The sequence below is a fragment of the Cimex lectularius genome, unplaced genomic scaffold, assembly GCF_000648675.2.
Source record: "Cimex lectularius strain Harlan isolate CLEC.00 unplaced genomic scaffold, Clec_2.1 scaffold170, whole genome shotgun sequence".
Classification (NCBI taxonomy): domain Eukaryota; kingdom Metazoa; phylum Arthropoda; class Insecta; order Hemiptera; family Cimicidae; genus Cimex; species Cimex lectularius.
The window spans coordinates 405,217-421,923 of NW_019392810.1; the positions used below are offsets into that span (position 1 = coordinate 405,217).

The 16,707-nt window shown below is 40.5% G+C and overlaps 1 protein-coding gene across 7 annotated transcripts in view; it reads right to left on the reverse strand.

Annotated features, from left to right (window-relative positions):
* LOC106662231 (triple functional domain protein) overlaps window positions 1-16,707 on the reverse strand; it is a 351,395-nt gene that overhangs the window by 33,962 nt on the left and 300,726 nt on the right. For all 7 annotated transcript variants that reach the window (XM_024228191.1, XM_024228188.1, XM_024228186.1 and 4 more), the window contains one exon: window positions 9,718-9,784. In XM_024228191.1, the coding sequence (XP_024083959.1) occupies window positions 9,718-9,784 (67 nt within the window). The remainder of the gene's footprint in view (window positions 1-9,717; window positions 9,785-16,707) is intronic.

Below are 16,707 nucleotides of genomic sequence, written 5' to 3' on the forward strand. Positions count from 1 at the left end.
TTGAGGTATGATTTCAGTCTATAACACTCTCTGTATGTGCTCCAGCGCGATTTACATTACTGGATGACAAGAAATTACCATATTTGACACTACTGAGTACTGAGCGAGACGGCACAAAATATAAACATCCTTTTCACAATGATAAATTATTTTAACAGTTAGCCAATTAAATTTTACATATTTTAACATCGCAAGTGTTCAAACAAGCGCGAATTTCTATTTCCTACAAATTTATATACGCAGATAGCATAAAAAAAATCGAAATCTCGAAATAAACAAATTATAAATGATGCTTTGGCGAGGCGCCTAGAATTTATTCAACGGTGCCTTTAATTCATTTCTTCGTAACCGATTATCGTCTGGCGGGAAGTAGAAACGCATCCAAAAACAAAGAAAGCTTTTAATCTAGGCCAAAATTGGTCGGGTAAGAAATCTCCACAAGCTGATCAAATTTTTTTTCATTCTCGGGCGGGCGTTTTGCGCAAATTGTGTTTTCAATACACTAAATCAAACGGGCAGGTTTTGTAATAGAGTTGACGGGTGTATGCGAGTCGGATCCACCCTGGGAGTTGTGGCCCACTCTATGTGGTACCAAAGCGACGACGGGTGGTACAATGTGGTTAAGGCTCGGGGCTCTGAAAAAGGTGCAACTCGTGTCCTCATCCACGTCCCTTTCTCAATCTAGGTTCCTTCATTGTTTCCTGTGACCCCTCCCAACCCTTGGTTACAAGGGGGGTGTCCGGGCACAAAATAAAGGTGCAGCCCAGAGGGCGTGGCAACCTCTGTAAAGCACAAGCTGTACTCTGTCGGCATGGGGCGGCGGGCGCCTTATCAGAGGTACACGATGGTTAGGGTACCAGATCCTGTCTGCATAGACGGGGGAGGGTCCATAACCATCTGTACTACGGGCTAACAGAAATGTCCCAAAATTCAGCCCCTGTTACAATGGGAATAGACTCGTAGTGGCGGGAACGGGAAGAGGCTGTCTTCTACCTGTGACCTTCGCACAAAACTTGCGTATGACCTCCGTTATACACCCGGCCTCACGGGTTACGGCGGATCGGACGGCAGCGTATAAGCGTTGAGGACGCTATGATTATGCTGAAAAGTCCCTGGAATGCGTGAGTAGTGGCGGATGAGAATTGGTAGTGAATCGGTTGCTCCTATTCGAGTATGCTTTGCACGTAGGTATAGGCTGAGCTCAATTGGAGGCTTTTACCTTAGGCGGTACTCCTCTAGGGGGTGGCTAGCAATTCCTCTTTAAACAAAACCGCGGCCGGAGCGGATCCGGTAGTTTCTACGATAAAGAAGCCCCAATACTCTGGAAGGTAGAGCGGCCTTTTCTATTTAAGGAGCTTTGCCAGCTGTTCCTTGCTGAAGTATCTTGCTTGTGGTTTTTCTTGTCCTAGTTGCAATAACCTGCACCAGCATTGACCTTCACAGAAACATTAAATGTGCTCTGCGGTCTCCTCCTCTTCCTGGTAGTATCTGCACAGTGTTTCTTCTGTCTGTACTCCCATCCGGTGCATGTGCTTTTTTAAGTGGCAGTGCCCCGTCAGGAGTGCGACCGGAGTGGATCCGGCAGTTTCTACGCTGGGGAAGCCCCACTACTCTGGGAGGTAGAGAGGCCTTCTCTACCTAGGGAGTGCGCGGGAGACCAGGCTGATGTATTTCGGCTTAGGTAGCCCTTTGCGCGCGGCATACAGTCTGATGCTTAATTCAGACCCGACCACTCGGAATGGGCAAGCGGGGAGCAAGGTTGTCTTGACCCTTCGGGGCTGAGCTGCCTCTACACCAATGCTGTGGCGTATGCGAACGTGCGTCAGCTCTCAACTTGAGAATCAAAACGATAAGGCCGAATAGACTAGGTGCGGACATTAAAGATCCTCATGTCCTTTTAAGGACGATCGAGTATATGGGAACGCATGTATGCGAGTCGGTGTTCCTGAATCGACTATAGGGTTGTCGAACGACAGGTTAATTCAACAAACCTGCGTGTGAAGAGGGACCCAATAAGTGATTCTGTGCCGGTTCAGCATGAATTACAAAATAATCAGTAAAGTAGTATTTCTCTTAAGATCAATTTGTTACTGATTTGCGCTGAAATAATATAAACAGACCCGGCAATGGTCAACAGAACGTTCTTAACCAAAAAACTTTTCCAATTCTAAGTCTCGTACACAATCATTTTGTAAATTAGTCACAATGATTTGTATCCGTAAATTTACGAGTGGGGGACCTCAGACATTGATAAAACTTGAATGACTCATCTCTTATCACATGTAGATGATTTCACTGTTTTAATTTTTAAAATTTTTTCCTCTTTCTATAGCATGGGCAGAAACGACTTCCAGTTGAAATTCTAATTTCGGGTGTCAAATAAACATCGGATTTTTACGTTAGTCGTTAGGTCGGGACGGGACCCAGAGCGTCGTTTACTTGTGCTAAAAATATTCATTCTTAGGGCACTTTTGGCAAAGTGATGAGCTAGAAGAGGTAATTCATTTATAACCCAAGAAATTTCCTCCACTTTCTTCCCCTGCCACTGATTTTCTCTTTCTGACTCTCTCTTTCTCTCTCTGTCTCTACACAGTTTTATTTTCGATCGCCGGAGGAATCCGGGCGCCTATTCCGATTAGAGACAGCCGAAATAGCCAATGTTATAAAAACACAAACGATTATGAACAATAATTAAAAATTATTTTGTAATAGGGGTCTTTATTTATGAGTCGAGTACGGTTGTGGGCGAAACTGGTCGAAGGTAGTAAAACAAGCCTCTAAACGCGATGAACTCGTCAATTAAATGTTCAACTAATTACTTTTATAGACATAACTATGAACAACAAACAAATCAGATATGATATCAGAAAAATAATATTTTTTGTTTTTAATTTTTAAGACCCATTGTATGTTGGTAAACATCATTTTATAGCCTTCGTTCACAGGATGAAGCCATTATTTTTTTTATTAAGATAATAAAACCCACACCATTCGGTATAATGTACCGTCAATTTTTTTCAATAGATAACCAATTAAATATTTTTACATTGTTAAACAAATATTTATGACTTTTATATCCATAAACCGCCGAGGATAATGCCAATTAGAAAAAAATTCGTAGGTTGGTTTAGCTTTCGAGAAATACCCTTCATCAATTAATTTAAAAGGTTCAATTAAAAATTAAATATCTATACAGAAAACGAGATCGAAAATAACAAATGACTTATTACGCGAAAGCTTTTCTCCCCAATTAGCCTTATCGTTTTTTTTTTTAATGAAATGTGTTATGTCGATATTTTATAAAATTATAATGAATCTTGGGGCATGGCGGCGAATTTTTAAATTTATATGTTAATTTATTACAATGAAAGTAATTTATTAGCGTGAAAAGAAGGGAGAGTTGTTCAACCGCGCCCCAATGAATATCAGTACTTTGGGATGGAAGTTTGAAGTCTGGAGGGTAACAGTAAGTTATTAGGAGAATGGGGTGGGTTCGACCCCGCCTCGAGGAATATTGCGTACCTTGGAAAAATTGTTGTGAACAGTCTTTTATGTTTGTAGCGGATGTTGTGTTTATGTTAGTTTAGTGAAATGAAAGTAATTTATTAGCGTGAAAGGAAGGGGGGGTTGTTCGACCCCGCCCCAAAGAATATCAGTACTTTGGGATGTGTTTACGTCTGGAGAGTGTAAGTAAGTTATTAGGAGAATGGGGTGGGTTCGACCCCGCCCTGAGGAATATCGAGAACTCTTGGGAGAGAATAAGTGATCAGACTTCTGTTTGATTGGCATATACACGTATGTATTATATGGTCTACTGTCTATTCTGTACTTGACAAACTGAGGTATATCACTCTTCTGTTTTTCTCCAAATCCTCTCTCGATCTTCAGAAGGCCTCAAACTAAACCTTGAGTCACGCATGAGCAAGATTTTAGTCCAATCTTGTTCAGACGAATTGACGTGATTTCTTGCGAAACTTAACCAAGCTGACCTATGCATTGTCGCAAGTTCAGGACCAGTGGCAGGTCGTCTCGCACGAAATCCAACTTTTGAAACCTTGTAGTGTGCAAACTGACATTAACATTTCTAACTGGTTGAAGTTGTCGGTTGATCTCAACAGCGATAGAATCTCGATTATCGAGTACATCGAAAGATTAAAACGATCATCTCTCTGAGATGTGACACGATGTCGTCCTGATCCATGACTTCTTGGGTACCCTTCATGATCATGGTAGCGATGGAAAACCCTTCGGAAATTTATTTAGAAATCGTGAGATGCAGTCTGGTGTGATGTAGGTTTCAGAAAAATATTTTCTTTATCGTGCCAACGTTTCGAACTTTATTGAGATCATCTTCAGGGCCTGGGATTTACAAACATTGTTTACGTACATAATTGATTGAATATATAAAAAAATATATTTTGCATTGTACAAATTCACTTTTCCACATCCAAAATGTAATTGTTATATGTAAACAATGTTTGTAAATCCCAGGCCCTGAAGATGATCTCAATAAAGATCGAAACGTTGGCACGATAAAGGAAATGTTTTTCTGAAACCTATATCACACCAGACCGCATCTCACGATTTCTAAATAAATATCGATTAACGGTCACTAATCACCACACCCTTCGGAAAGTTGCACTAGGAATGTACCCTGACCACATATGCTTGACTTCTTCCGTTTTCCAACAATGCCAAGATTTTAGCCGAATCTGTATCATTTAACACCATCATTGAAACAATTCGGAAACTAAAAAATAGAACAACTTAAAAAAAATCAAACCACCGAAACGTTAGACAAAACCTATAAAGAAAAACAACAAATAAGAGATTGACGATTTAAAGATTTATTTCAAAAATCCAAAACACAAGCGGGAGATTTGATCCGTGTTTTATTTACCTCTAATCTTTTAAAACGGACCAATATTGCTGTAAAATAATCAATGGAGGTTAGCCAGTTTTTGCTTCTAAGAGTACTATTGTTGACACATAGATTTTGGCTCCCACGTTCAAATTTTTTTCTTCTTTTTTAAATCGAGATAGTTAAAGAAATTATTTGGCCAAATTTTAGGGGAAGGGGGTGGACTGCTAGTTCTTACTATCAATTTATTTACAATTGATCAGAAGTAATCCATAGATTTGGTTTTCGTTTTCGTGTTTTGTTTCATGTTTATCTCATGAGTGAAACGTAGTTTTCTCCGTTCAATACAGGTTCCTTTATAAAATAAATACGGGTTTTTTGGTGGTAGGTCGGCGTTGGTTGAATATCGTACGGAGAGGGCCTACAACTTAATCAAATTTATAACCGGACGGGATTCAATTTGCAACAAGGACATCTAATGCGAACCGTTCACTAAATAAACACTTTTTTTATATATCGATTGACAAGATAAAGCATAGAATCAGGTGAACTCTTTACTTATACTGAAAGGAAAACACGTATCCTTTAAGAAATGATGCGTAGTCTACGCAATAAAACTTTCGCCTTCGGACGTAGAATCGTTCGTCATGTTTTAATACGTAGGCAAATAGTAAATAGCATTTCATATTTGGCCATAAACGGTGATTGGGAGGGAGACGGGAGAGGCTAGAATGGCTAGAAGCGCTATACCAAGTAAGGCGTCGACGAGGTCGCGGACGCAGGAAACGACGCCACCTCGCTTCCAAATCAGTTGAGGTGCATTGCTTAAAAGCGTTAAAGGTGCATGGACCTCGAAACCGACGACGTCCTAGAAAAAACCCGACCGACGGCCAATTAGGACAAAACCATCGAATGCCGATTAGAAGCAGGTCGCCGGTCAAATTGATGGCGTACACATCGAAATATCACGAATCAAGGATTGAATATATATCCATATTTGTGACCTAATGCATGATGGTTCGTTGTGCAAATATGATTCAATGTCTAAAAAAATTCAAAATAATACACCTAGATGGACTGTCTCAGGTTGAGAGAGAGAAGCGATTTGAAACGCTTTATTTATAATAACAGAAGAAGAAGAAGAGGAATAAGAAGAAGGGGAGAGAGAGAGAGAGAGAGGGGGAGGGAGGGAGAGAGAGTGAGGAGGGAGAGAGGGGGTAGGGAGATGAAGCGATAGATAGATAGATGGAGAGAGAGGGAGAGTGAGTGAGAGAGAGAGAGAGGGAGGGAGATGAAGGGATAGATAGAGAGAGAGTGAGAGAGAGAGGGAGGGAGATGAAGGGATAGATGGAGAGAGAGAGTGAGTGAGTGAGTGAGAGAGAGAGAGCGAGAGAGAGAGAGGGAGGGAGATGAAGGGATAGATAGATAGAGAGAGAGAGGGGGAGGGAGATGAAGGGATAGATAGATAGAGAGAGAGTGAGAGAGAGAGAGAGGGAGGGAGGGAGGGAGAGAGAGTGAGGAGGGAGAGAGGGGGTAGGGAGATGAAGCGATAGAAGGAGAGAGATAGATAGATGGAGAGAGAGAGAAAGAGAGTGAGTGAGTGAGTGAGAGAGAGAGAGAGCGAGAGCGAGAGAGAGAGAGGGAGGGAGATGAAGGGATAGATAGATAGAGAGAGAGAGAGAGAGTGAGAGAGAGAGAGGGAGGAGGGAGAGAGGGGGTAGGGAGATGAAGCGAGAGATGGAGAGAGAGAGAGAGAGAGAGAGTGAGTGAGTGAGAGAGAGAGTGAGTGAGTGAGAGAGNAGAGAGAGAGAGAGAGAGAGAGAGGGAGGGAGGGAGGGAGATGAAGGGATAGATAGATAGAGAGAGAGTGAGAGAGAAAGTGAAGACCAAATATTGAATGTAACGCAAACAACCAGTATGTTTTAAAATATGTAAAAAAGGTGAAGAAACATCATATGCAGTGCTTTACAAATAAAATCTTGTAAAGTCCCCACATCTCCTAAATTTTTAATACGTCAAATATATTAGAAATAGCTTAAAATAAATCTTTAAGTTAATAGTTCATTTAATGATACGTTTGTTATATAGTACATACAATAATAAACATCTACCTTACTTATAAAACAGAACTTGTAAAATTTCATAATCTTCAAGCTTTAGGCTAGAAAGACAATTTACCCTCAGACCATCTCGGGTCGGACATGGTCGGCGAGGTCAACTGTTGCAATTGAATGGTAATTACTGCGACCGTATTGAACATAGTTGCATGTGCAATCTAAGTGAGATCTAGGACGTTATCTTTAACGCGTTGACGCCTGATCTTAAAAGTGTTGCAGAATTAAAAATATATTCGAGGAAGGACACCGAATCTACAGGTGGAGATAAACGTAAATATCGTTGCGAAAATACGGAAACGTGAAAATATTTTGATGACTTACGACCAACCTTTACCTGAGTTAATGTTCCCCGGGTAAATTCGTAGCGTTTTTCTAAAGGTCAAACGTCCAAATTCCAAGACCAATTTAGTTACAATTCCCATTCTTTTCCCTTAAAATATGCCCTCTTTTTGGCCGATGAACTCCTCAGAGTAATATTGGCAGCCACCCAGCGAAATGATGATACTTCCCGTTTAACGGATTTTCTAGAGTCCGCGAAAAGGGAAAATCCGACGGTGCAAGGTCGGGTAACAAGGAAGAACGAGGCAGGCAATATAAATCATATTAATTGTTGTCCTCTGTAATAGATTATGAGGAGTCCTCTGCTCGGATTTTACGATTGTTTGTTTTATAAGAAGTTTATAATAATCTTTTATTGGGACTGGAAGTTCAACATAAATTTCATCTGATGCAAGTCCGCAAAGTTGCTAGTAGTGAATCATCGATTCATTACACAAATGCCCACGTATATATACACAGAAAACAAGACTAATCAACTTCTACTCGATTTGTTATTAGAAAAGTCTTTTTCATAGTCAAAACAGATAAAAATATATGACGAGTCTATATTAATCAAGGCTAGTAAAAAACCAAAGTTCTATTAGTGCCCCTCATAGATAACATTTCGTCCTTTGCATGCAGCTTAATCACTCACAGAAACACAAGGGTACACGTTACAAGGATTTTACTACTATTTTCTAGATAAGTTAACAAATGCTTGTAAAGCTAAATAAAACGACAGTCAAATTTTATTGAGGAGAAGATTACTGTAATAAAACAAAAGCCTACGTTGCCAGATCTACAATATGTCTGGGCAAAATGGCCGGCCTACACTTGTGATTATTTCCGACGCTATGCCAACAATAAGCCATTATTTTTACAAATTTATTTATTTTTAAATTTAATATATCATAAATAATGTATGAATGACTTGAAGAGAGAGAGAGAGGGGGAAGAAAGAGAGAGGAGAGAGAGAGAAAAATGGAGGGGAGGGAGAAAGAGAAAAAGGAAAGACAGAGGAGAGAGAGGGGGAGGAGAGAAAGAGAGATAAAAGAGAGAGGGGGGAGAAAGAGAGACATATGAGAGAGAGGGGGGAGAAAAAGAGAGATAGAAGAGAGAGGGGGAGAAAGAGAGATAGAAGAGAGAGGGGGGAGAAAGAGAGGTAGAAGAGAGAGAGGGGGGAAGAAAGAGAGAGGAGAGAGAGAGAGAAAGATGGAGAGGAAGGAGAGAGAAAAAGAGGAAAGATAGAGAGAAAGTGAGAGGATAGATAGTTAGAGAGAGAGAGGAAGCGAGAAAGAGAGAGGATAGAGAAAAAGGAAAAGTAGAGGAGTGAGGGAGAAATATAAATCAGCTTTGAGAAGAAAAAAACAAGTCTTGGTAAAGTTGTACAAAAAATATATAAATCAAACTATTTAAAAAAATATATATTTTTTCCACATCACATTACATACGAAACCTACATAAAACATTTCTCTGAGTTTTTATTTAAATTTTATTCACTAATTTCGTGGTCCTCTTGACCAACTAATATATTACAATTAATTAAGGTTTTTAGTTGAGATAAAAAAAGTCAATGGCACGAGCAGGATTCGAACCCACGATCTTCGGCTTGATATGCCGCTGCTCCTCGATCCACTCGGACACCAACTTCCCATCTCAACCGCACCTTTTGAAATTTCCCTCCTTTTTGTCATTTTTCAAATGTCGTGTAATCAGATTGGATTCTCGACGACAAATGAAATGGCCACGGAGAGCTTTAGTGAAGTATACTTCATTTCAAATCATTAAATTCACTAATTTGGTGGTCCGCTTGATCAATTAATATATTAAATTAATTAAGGTTTTTAGTTGAGATGAAAAAAAGTCAATGGCACGAGCGGGTGAGATGGGAAGTTGGTGTCCGAGTGGATCGAGGTCACGATAGCTCAAGTGGTAGAGCAGCGGCTATCAAGCCGAAGATCGTGGGTTCGAATCCCGCTCGTGCCATTGACTTTTTTATCTCAACCAAAAACCTTAATTAATTTAAATTTTAAGTTTTATTATTCAGCTGATGGGTATTGATTTATAGGAGCATCGTGTGATACATGTATTCAAGGAATTGTTTCCAGCATAATGGATGTTTTAAGTCAATTCCAGAATTGGAAAGTGTTTGTTTTAGTTAGTATTATTAATGACAGGCTAATAAGGTTCGATGATAACGGTCAATAGCACAAACGAACAATCGGCTTGTTTTGTTTTTGCGTAATCCCGGCTTTCTCCAAAGAGTGAAAGCATTTTCAAAACCCTGCAGGCTTGCGTAGGACTGTCTTTTTTTAATTCAAAATTTATAGTTGTAAGTCAAAAGAAAAGGTTTTCAGGAATAAATCTGAAATTGAAAGGGAATCGAGAAATCGACAAACGGATAGAGAGAAAAAGGCTTACCCGCTGAACACCCTTCTTTTGTTGACGGGTGAATTCGTTGTCGCAGCTCCCTCGCTTGTACCTGGATCTGGAACAGAAAAAAAAAAAACATGAGATCTTATCGCTGGACAGTGCCAAGAGTAAACATGTCCCTCTTTTGCTATTTGGGACGACTTGGAAGACGTGGGTGTTGTTCTTTGACAATGGTTTGTCCAAGGCTAAGAAACAATGGATTGCTTAACATCCTATTTACTTTTGAAGAACTTAGACGGTAAATCAGTCTGAACAGATTTAAACACGGAATTATAAACACCGGCGGCCTGCATAAATAAAACAATGATAGGCTTTGCCCTACTTGAATCTATTTTGAATAATTTCCATTCGGTAAAAATCCCCCAAAAAAGGTCTAGTTTGACAAAAAAATTATTAAACGTACATGAAATTAAGAGGGCAAAAGAAACAAGCTAACTTTACAAACATAATTAATTAAGGAAGATCCCATGGGAGTAGTTAAGGAACTTCGTCAACGATCAATTCTGGAGTTGCTGGCCTGTTATGCATGAGTTTGACTAATTATGACCATAAACTTTGTCAGATTTTAATTGTTAATCCGCTTGTTCTGTTGCATAACATCTCACACGTGTGGGAATAAACTATTAACGAACAAGAGAGTACTTGATACCGTAACTTACGACGCTGGGGTTAAGCGGGACGAAACTGGCCACAGAAGAAAGCCATGAGCAAAAGTTTAAAAAATTATCCGGATAACGATGCAACGTTTAACCGCCTAAACATATAAAAGTTCTTTATTGACAATATTAAATGCACATACAGGAAAAAATCGTCGAATGGAAGGAATATACAAAAACCCTTTCAAACACTAAGTCCATATTTTTCTCCAGTTATCTATTTTTTAAAACCGTCTTGAAGCCTGCAAACCGTTATCTGTTTGCTAAAAAACCCCGAATATTTACAAATAAAATAATTTTACCAAGGTTAAGATAGAAATGAGATAAAACGACATAAAAGAGATACCGATTATTGGTAAGTTCAATATTTAAGAATAACATGACCCAGTTTGGCAATATCATAAGTATTTTACGAACAAATATCGGTACAGTTATAATTTAACTTAAATTTGGAGAGATAACACAGATTTAAGGGCACTCATCTAGCATCAAACACTAGGAAAAAAAAGTTATAAACAGTTGCTTGATCTATGGCCAGTCCGACTATCAACTCTGATGCATGAGGGTAAACCGATGATGGAGGTTTTTTCCTCTTTACCTGCTTTCTTTTCCTTACCCTATCCCTTTATCCTTTTCTTTCTTTTCCTCCTTGTTTCGAAAACCGGCAAGGGTACAGGAGCTGGGGTCTTTGGGATGACCCCAAGAGCGAACTGACGGTAAACCTAGGCAAGTATGCTATAGTTTTCCAGTCTGAAATCATAGCGATTGAACAATGTGCGGTTGTGAGCGACTATAACCTGACCCTGGCATAGGTCCCTGGACATTCGGGGCATAGAGGCAACGAAAAGGTTGACATGTTGGCCAAAAAGGTAGCCAACATGGACTCTATGGGCTCAGAACCCTACTGCAGCCTACCAGCCTGCCACAAAAGAGGATACATCATAAAATGGATTCTTAATAAGTCAAAAAATGGTGGAACAATACCACAGGTATGAAGCACGCGAAGAGATTTATAGAAGGGCCATCCGCAAAACTTCCGTAACCGAACCAGGATTCTGGTTGGACTCCTGAGAGGACATTGTGTTCCCGAGTACTCATCGTCAACAAGACAAGAGGATCTTTAGCGTCCGCACCTGGCCTTTGGCCTTATCGGACGTTTTGATTCTCAAGATGAGAGCTTACGCAGCTGCATACGACGGAATGGTGTTACCGCCGCAGCATTGGTGTAGAGGCGCCCCAGCCCTTAAGGGCCGAGACAACCTCGCTCTCCGCTTGTCCACTCCGAATGGTCGGTCCCGCATTGTGCATGGGTCGTATGCCACACGCGAGGGGCTAACAGGCCATACATCGCCCTGTCCCACCCTCCCCGCGTACTCCCTAGATAGAGAAGGCGACTCTATCTCTCTGAGTATAGAGGCTCCCCCAGCGTAGAAACTTCCGGGAACGCCCCGGCAGCGGTTTAGTTTAAAGTGGAATTGCTAACCACACCCTAGATGAGCACCGCCTACGGTAATCTCTAATCGAGCTCAGCCTACACCTGTCACGCGCTTTCGAGAGACGCCATAGGCTCAGCCTAGTTGGTCCGATCCTTCTCTTCCCCAAGGGTACCACGCCGGTCATACGCACAACAATGCGCACACTCGAGTCAGAGACACCGCTTCACTACCCGCTTCCATTCGCTTACTCACGCATTCGAGGAACTATAGCATGATCATTGCGTCCTCAACGCTTACACGCTGTCGTCCGGTCGCAACGTCTCCCGTGAGGCCGGGGGGTTTTACGTTGGCCATACGCAAGCTTCACTGAAGTCACAGATAGAAGACAGCCTCTGTCTAAGTTCCCGCCAGGGGCGTCACCACGCACCACCACGAATCCATTCCCAGTGTAACTAGGGCTGAATTTTGAAAGTTTAGTTACCCCGTGGTGGTACAGATTTATAGATGGCCATACACCCTCCCCCGTCTTTGCAGACAGGATCTAGTGCACTGGCCCTCGTGTGACTCTGCTAAGGCACCCGCCGCCCATGCCGACCCTTAGGCCGACATGAGTACAGCTTGTGCTTTAGAGAGGTTGCCACGCCCTCTGGGCTGCACCTTTATTTTCTGCTCGGATACCCCCCTTGCAACCAAGGGTTAGGAGGGGTCACAGGATAGAATGAAGGAGCTCGGACTGAGAAAAAGGGCCGTGGATAAGAACACGAGGTGAGCGTTTCGGAGTCTCGAGTCTCAAACCACACTATACCACCCGTTGTCGCCGTAGTTCCACATAAAGTGGGCCACGACTCCCAAGGTGGGTTCCTGACAGGACACTGCCACATAAGAAAACACATGCACCGGATGGGAGTACAGACAGAAGAAACACTGTGCAGATACTGCCAGGAAGGGGAGGAGACCGAAAACACATTTTATGTTTCTGTGAAGGTCTATGTAGGTGCAGGTTCTTGCAACTAGGACAAGAAAACCCATAAGCAAGATCCTACACCACGGAACCGCTGGCAAAGCTGTGGAGGCTGGCTAATAGACTGCAGCTGGCCAATGAGTTATAATTAACAGAGGAGCACAATAGATCTATTTAGGTCGAGGTGCAGCAGGCCATGTGGCTCTCCTATCCCTATCCCCCTCTGCTTTGGCAGTGGCTTCCTGGATTACTGAACCCGCACCCCTCAAGCAAAGGGTGGGTTATCAGTCCAATCACCCAATACTGTACCACGGGAGGGGGTGATTCTAAGCAGCCCCCAATTGAGGATAGACTAATGGTTTATAAAAAAAAAAAGCATGTACCTTAGCTGTAGGGTACTGGCTTACCAGAGATTATAGAGTGCCTCCTCTATCTCTACTGAGGTGGTAAATGGCACGGATAAAAAGCTGTGCCAGAAACCACAAAACTGCCTTCTTTTAAGAGCACTTCTGAACTTGGCATTGCATTACCTCGCTACCCAAGGAATGTGACAACTCCACGAATGTAAAATCTTCCTGGTGTTCTCTTAGAGAACACTACACGTCTGAGAAGTCCCTTCGTGGTCAAGTCCGGACGTTAAAGATCCTCTTGGGTCTCAACATCCACGAGTTCAGCCTGACCATAAATGATCCTTTGAAACTCGCTTTCCAAATAACAAATAAACCAATTTATAATAATATTTTAATAATTAAAAACAATTTTTATAATCTAGCATTGAAAGCGTTTCTTATCAATAAGTGCAAAGCTAAACGCAATTTGTGAATTATTGCTTCAATTTATTTTTTTTTAAATGTAAATTATCAAGCAAGACATCTATAAATTTATGACGATACTCTTTCCTTGAGTTTAAAAGTATATTTGTCTCAAAATAATATATAGTTCAGGATATCTTGACTTCGTTTAACAATTTAAAATAGTTCCATTCTGTAATATTAAAAAAAAATTGACAATTAAATCTAATGTAAATGAAAAACAAATGGAACCCTTTCAAACATTACAACCATTTTTTTAGAGTTATCTATTTTTTTTAAACAGTCTTGTCAAGCTTGCAGACTGTTATCTGTTTGCGAAAAAACCCTGTATATATACAATTATAAAATAATTTTTCCAAAGCTAAGATACAAATGAGATAAAACGACATAAAAGCGATACCGATTACTCAATATTTAAGAATAACATGACCCAGTTTGACAATATCATAACTATCTTATGAACAAATATCAGTACAGTTATAACCTAACTTAAATTTGTAGAGATAACACAAATTTAAGAGCCTTCATCAATAATCAAACACTAGGAAAAAGAAAAAAAAATATAGTGGATTTTCGGGTCGAACAATAAGTTTAAATACATTGTCTAAATTAATTACAGCATAAACTTCCGAACTTCAGGTCAGTCTGACCATAAATTATCGATTGAAACTCTCTTTTCAAATGACGAACAAACCAATTTAAAATATTTTTTTAATAATTAAAAACAATGCACGTTTTTGGCCCGACTGGCAGAAGGAGAACCTCAGCGGAGCTCTAAAATGCTTTTCCAACCGAACAATCAAGAATGTAAACAAAAGCGCTGTGAAGTCCAACGAAACAAAAATCTAAAATAAATCTTCGTGCAATTTATTTTCAAATGGGTGAACAAAAATTTGGGTTTTGACCAATAGGCATCTGTAGTATGATCAGAGCTTCGGTTCGAACAGAAACTACCTAAAGTTGTCGATGGTTATCTGGTATTGCCAGTATAAGTTTTACCTAAGGACTTGAAAAAAATCCATCATTGATATTTTATATAACATACTGTGAATAATTAAAACAGTTATTCTATGTTTAACGAGCTAGAAAAGACAGGAAAATATCCTAAATATTGCATATACGAATAAATAATTATTTATTATTAGTGAATTATGTTCGAAATTAAATATTCACAAGAGCTAAAATAGTATGATCAACGGATTTGATTAATTTACGGTACTACCGACAGTTCATTATAAAGAATGCTAAAAAGTAAAAAGCGTAACAAATTTTTCTCAAACTCACCCTTGGAGGACACAATTATAAACAAAGTCAATATTCTGCGTGTACAAGACGTATCCAGGACATGGCCCGCGGGGTCGATTATTTTTCGGCAGCAGGGGCAGGTGATCACGCGAACTTGGCCCGACTCGAGTCAAATTAATTTCCATTAGCTATAACCGGGAGGAATTTATATTTAGCCTGGGCAACGATGGCGTTCTTTATTTTTCTAGAGGTGCCAAAGAACAGAAAACAATGCAAGGCTTCGTTGAGGTTGCTGCTGTTTATCATTTACGACGTTCAGCCTTCGACGGTTTGACTCGGATAATTCATGGCCCGAAACGTATAAAAAGGACGGCTTTAAATGGAGGAGTTGAGTTGTCGGTCTGAACAACCTTCCCGGCGGATTTTCCTCCGGCTAGTTTACACCTTCCATCAAGTCCAACTTCAACCAAAAAAACTGGAGATTTAAACAAATGAAAGATCAGGCCAGACCGGAACATTGGCCTGGTGCGAACAGTGCATGAATCATGTCGATATCTGATAGTGGCTTAGAAGTAAACAAGGTTGAAAATTATTTCTGTCCAGTTGCTACGAAACTGTGACATTTATAATGAAAGTTCACCTACAATATCTTCTTTTGATACAAATGTGTGGTGATTAGTGACCGTTAATCGATATTTATTTAGAAATCGTGAGATGCGGTCTAGTGTGTGTGGCACGATAAAGAAAATGTTTTTCTGAAACCTACATTACACCAGACCGCATCTCACGATTTCTAAATAAATAAAAATTTTGATACAAACTTAAAATATATCCGATTGTCATATTTCAATCTGACTACTTCCAAGTTCACACTAGAGCAACTTCATATTGAATAATCTCAAGTATGACCTTAAAAAATTATTAATCTCTAACAAGGATTTATATTTCTCGACGTGAAAGGCCTGAAAAAGGTTACCTAGTACACAATCGTCAGGAGATTTACCTTGTTGATAAAAACACATAATTGAAATTATGTCCGATTTTTTTAAAAGTTTCAACTGATTTATTATTTTTTTGACCAACAGACAAGATTAGATAAAGTTTAAGAGGAAATATAGAACTTCAGATACATAGATAGAGAGAAATTTAACGTATTTCGATAGATAACTAGAGAGAAAAATAAATTGCAAAAGAAAAAGTTAGATGGATAGAGGAAGGTAAAAGGGAGTGGGAAGAGAGAGAGAGAGAGAGAGAGAGAGAGAGAGAGAGAGAGAGAGTTGGAGAGAAGAGGGAGGGAGGGAAAGAGAGTGAAGGAGAGGGAGGGAGGGAAAGAGAGTGAAGGAAAAGGAGAGGGGGAGGGAAAGAGAGTGAAGGAGAGGGAGGGAGGGAAAGAGAGTAAAGGAGAAGGAGAGGGAGGGAGGGAAAGAGAGTAAAGGAGAAGGAGAGGGAGGGAAAGAGAGTGAAGGAGAAGGAGAGGGAGGGAGGGAGGGAAAGAGAAGGAAAGGGAGGGAGGGAAAGAGAGTGAAGGAGAAGGAGAGGGAGGGAGGGAAAGAGAGTGAAGGAGAAGGAGAGGGAGGGAGGGAAAGAGAGTGAAGGAGAGGGAGGGAGGGAAAGAGAGTAAAGGAGAAGGAGAGAGAGGGAGGGAAAGAGAGTGAAGGAGAAGGAGAGGGAGGGAGGGAAAGAGAGTGAAGGAGAAGGAGAGGGAGGGGGAGAGAGAGGGAGGGATTGAGTTAATGTGAGAGAGCATGAGTGAGTGAGTAAGTAAACGAATGAGACTGATGGTTTTATTTAACCAAGCAATAAGTTTAACATTTGTAAAAATAGCTGGAGGACCTGACAGTAATTACATTGGAATTTTTTGAGTATCT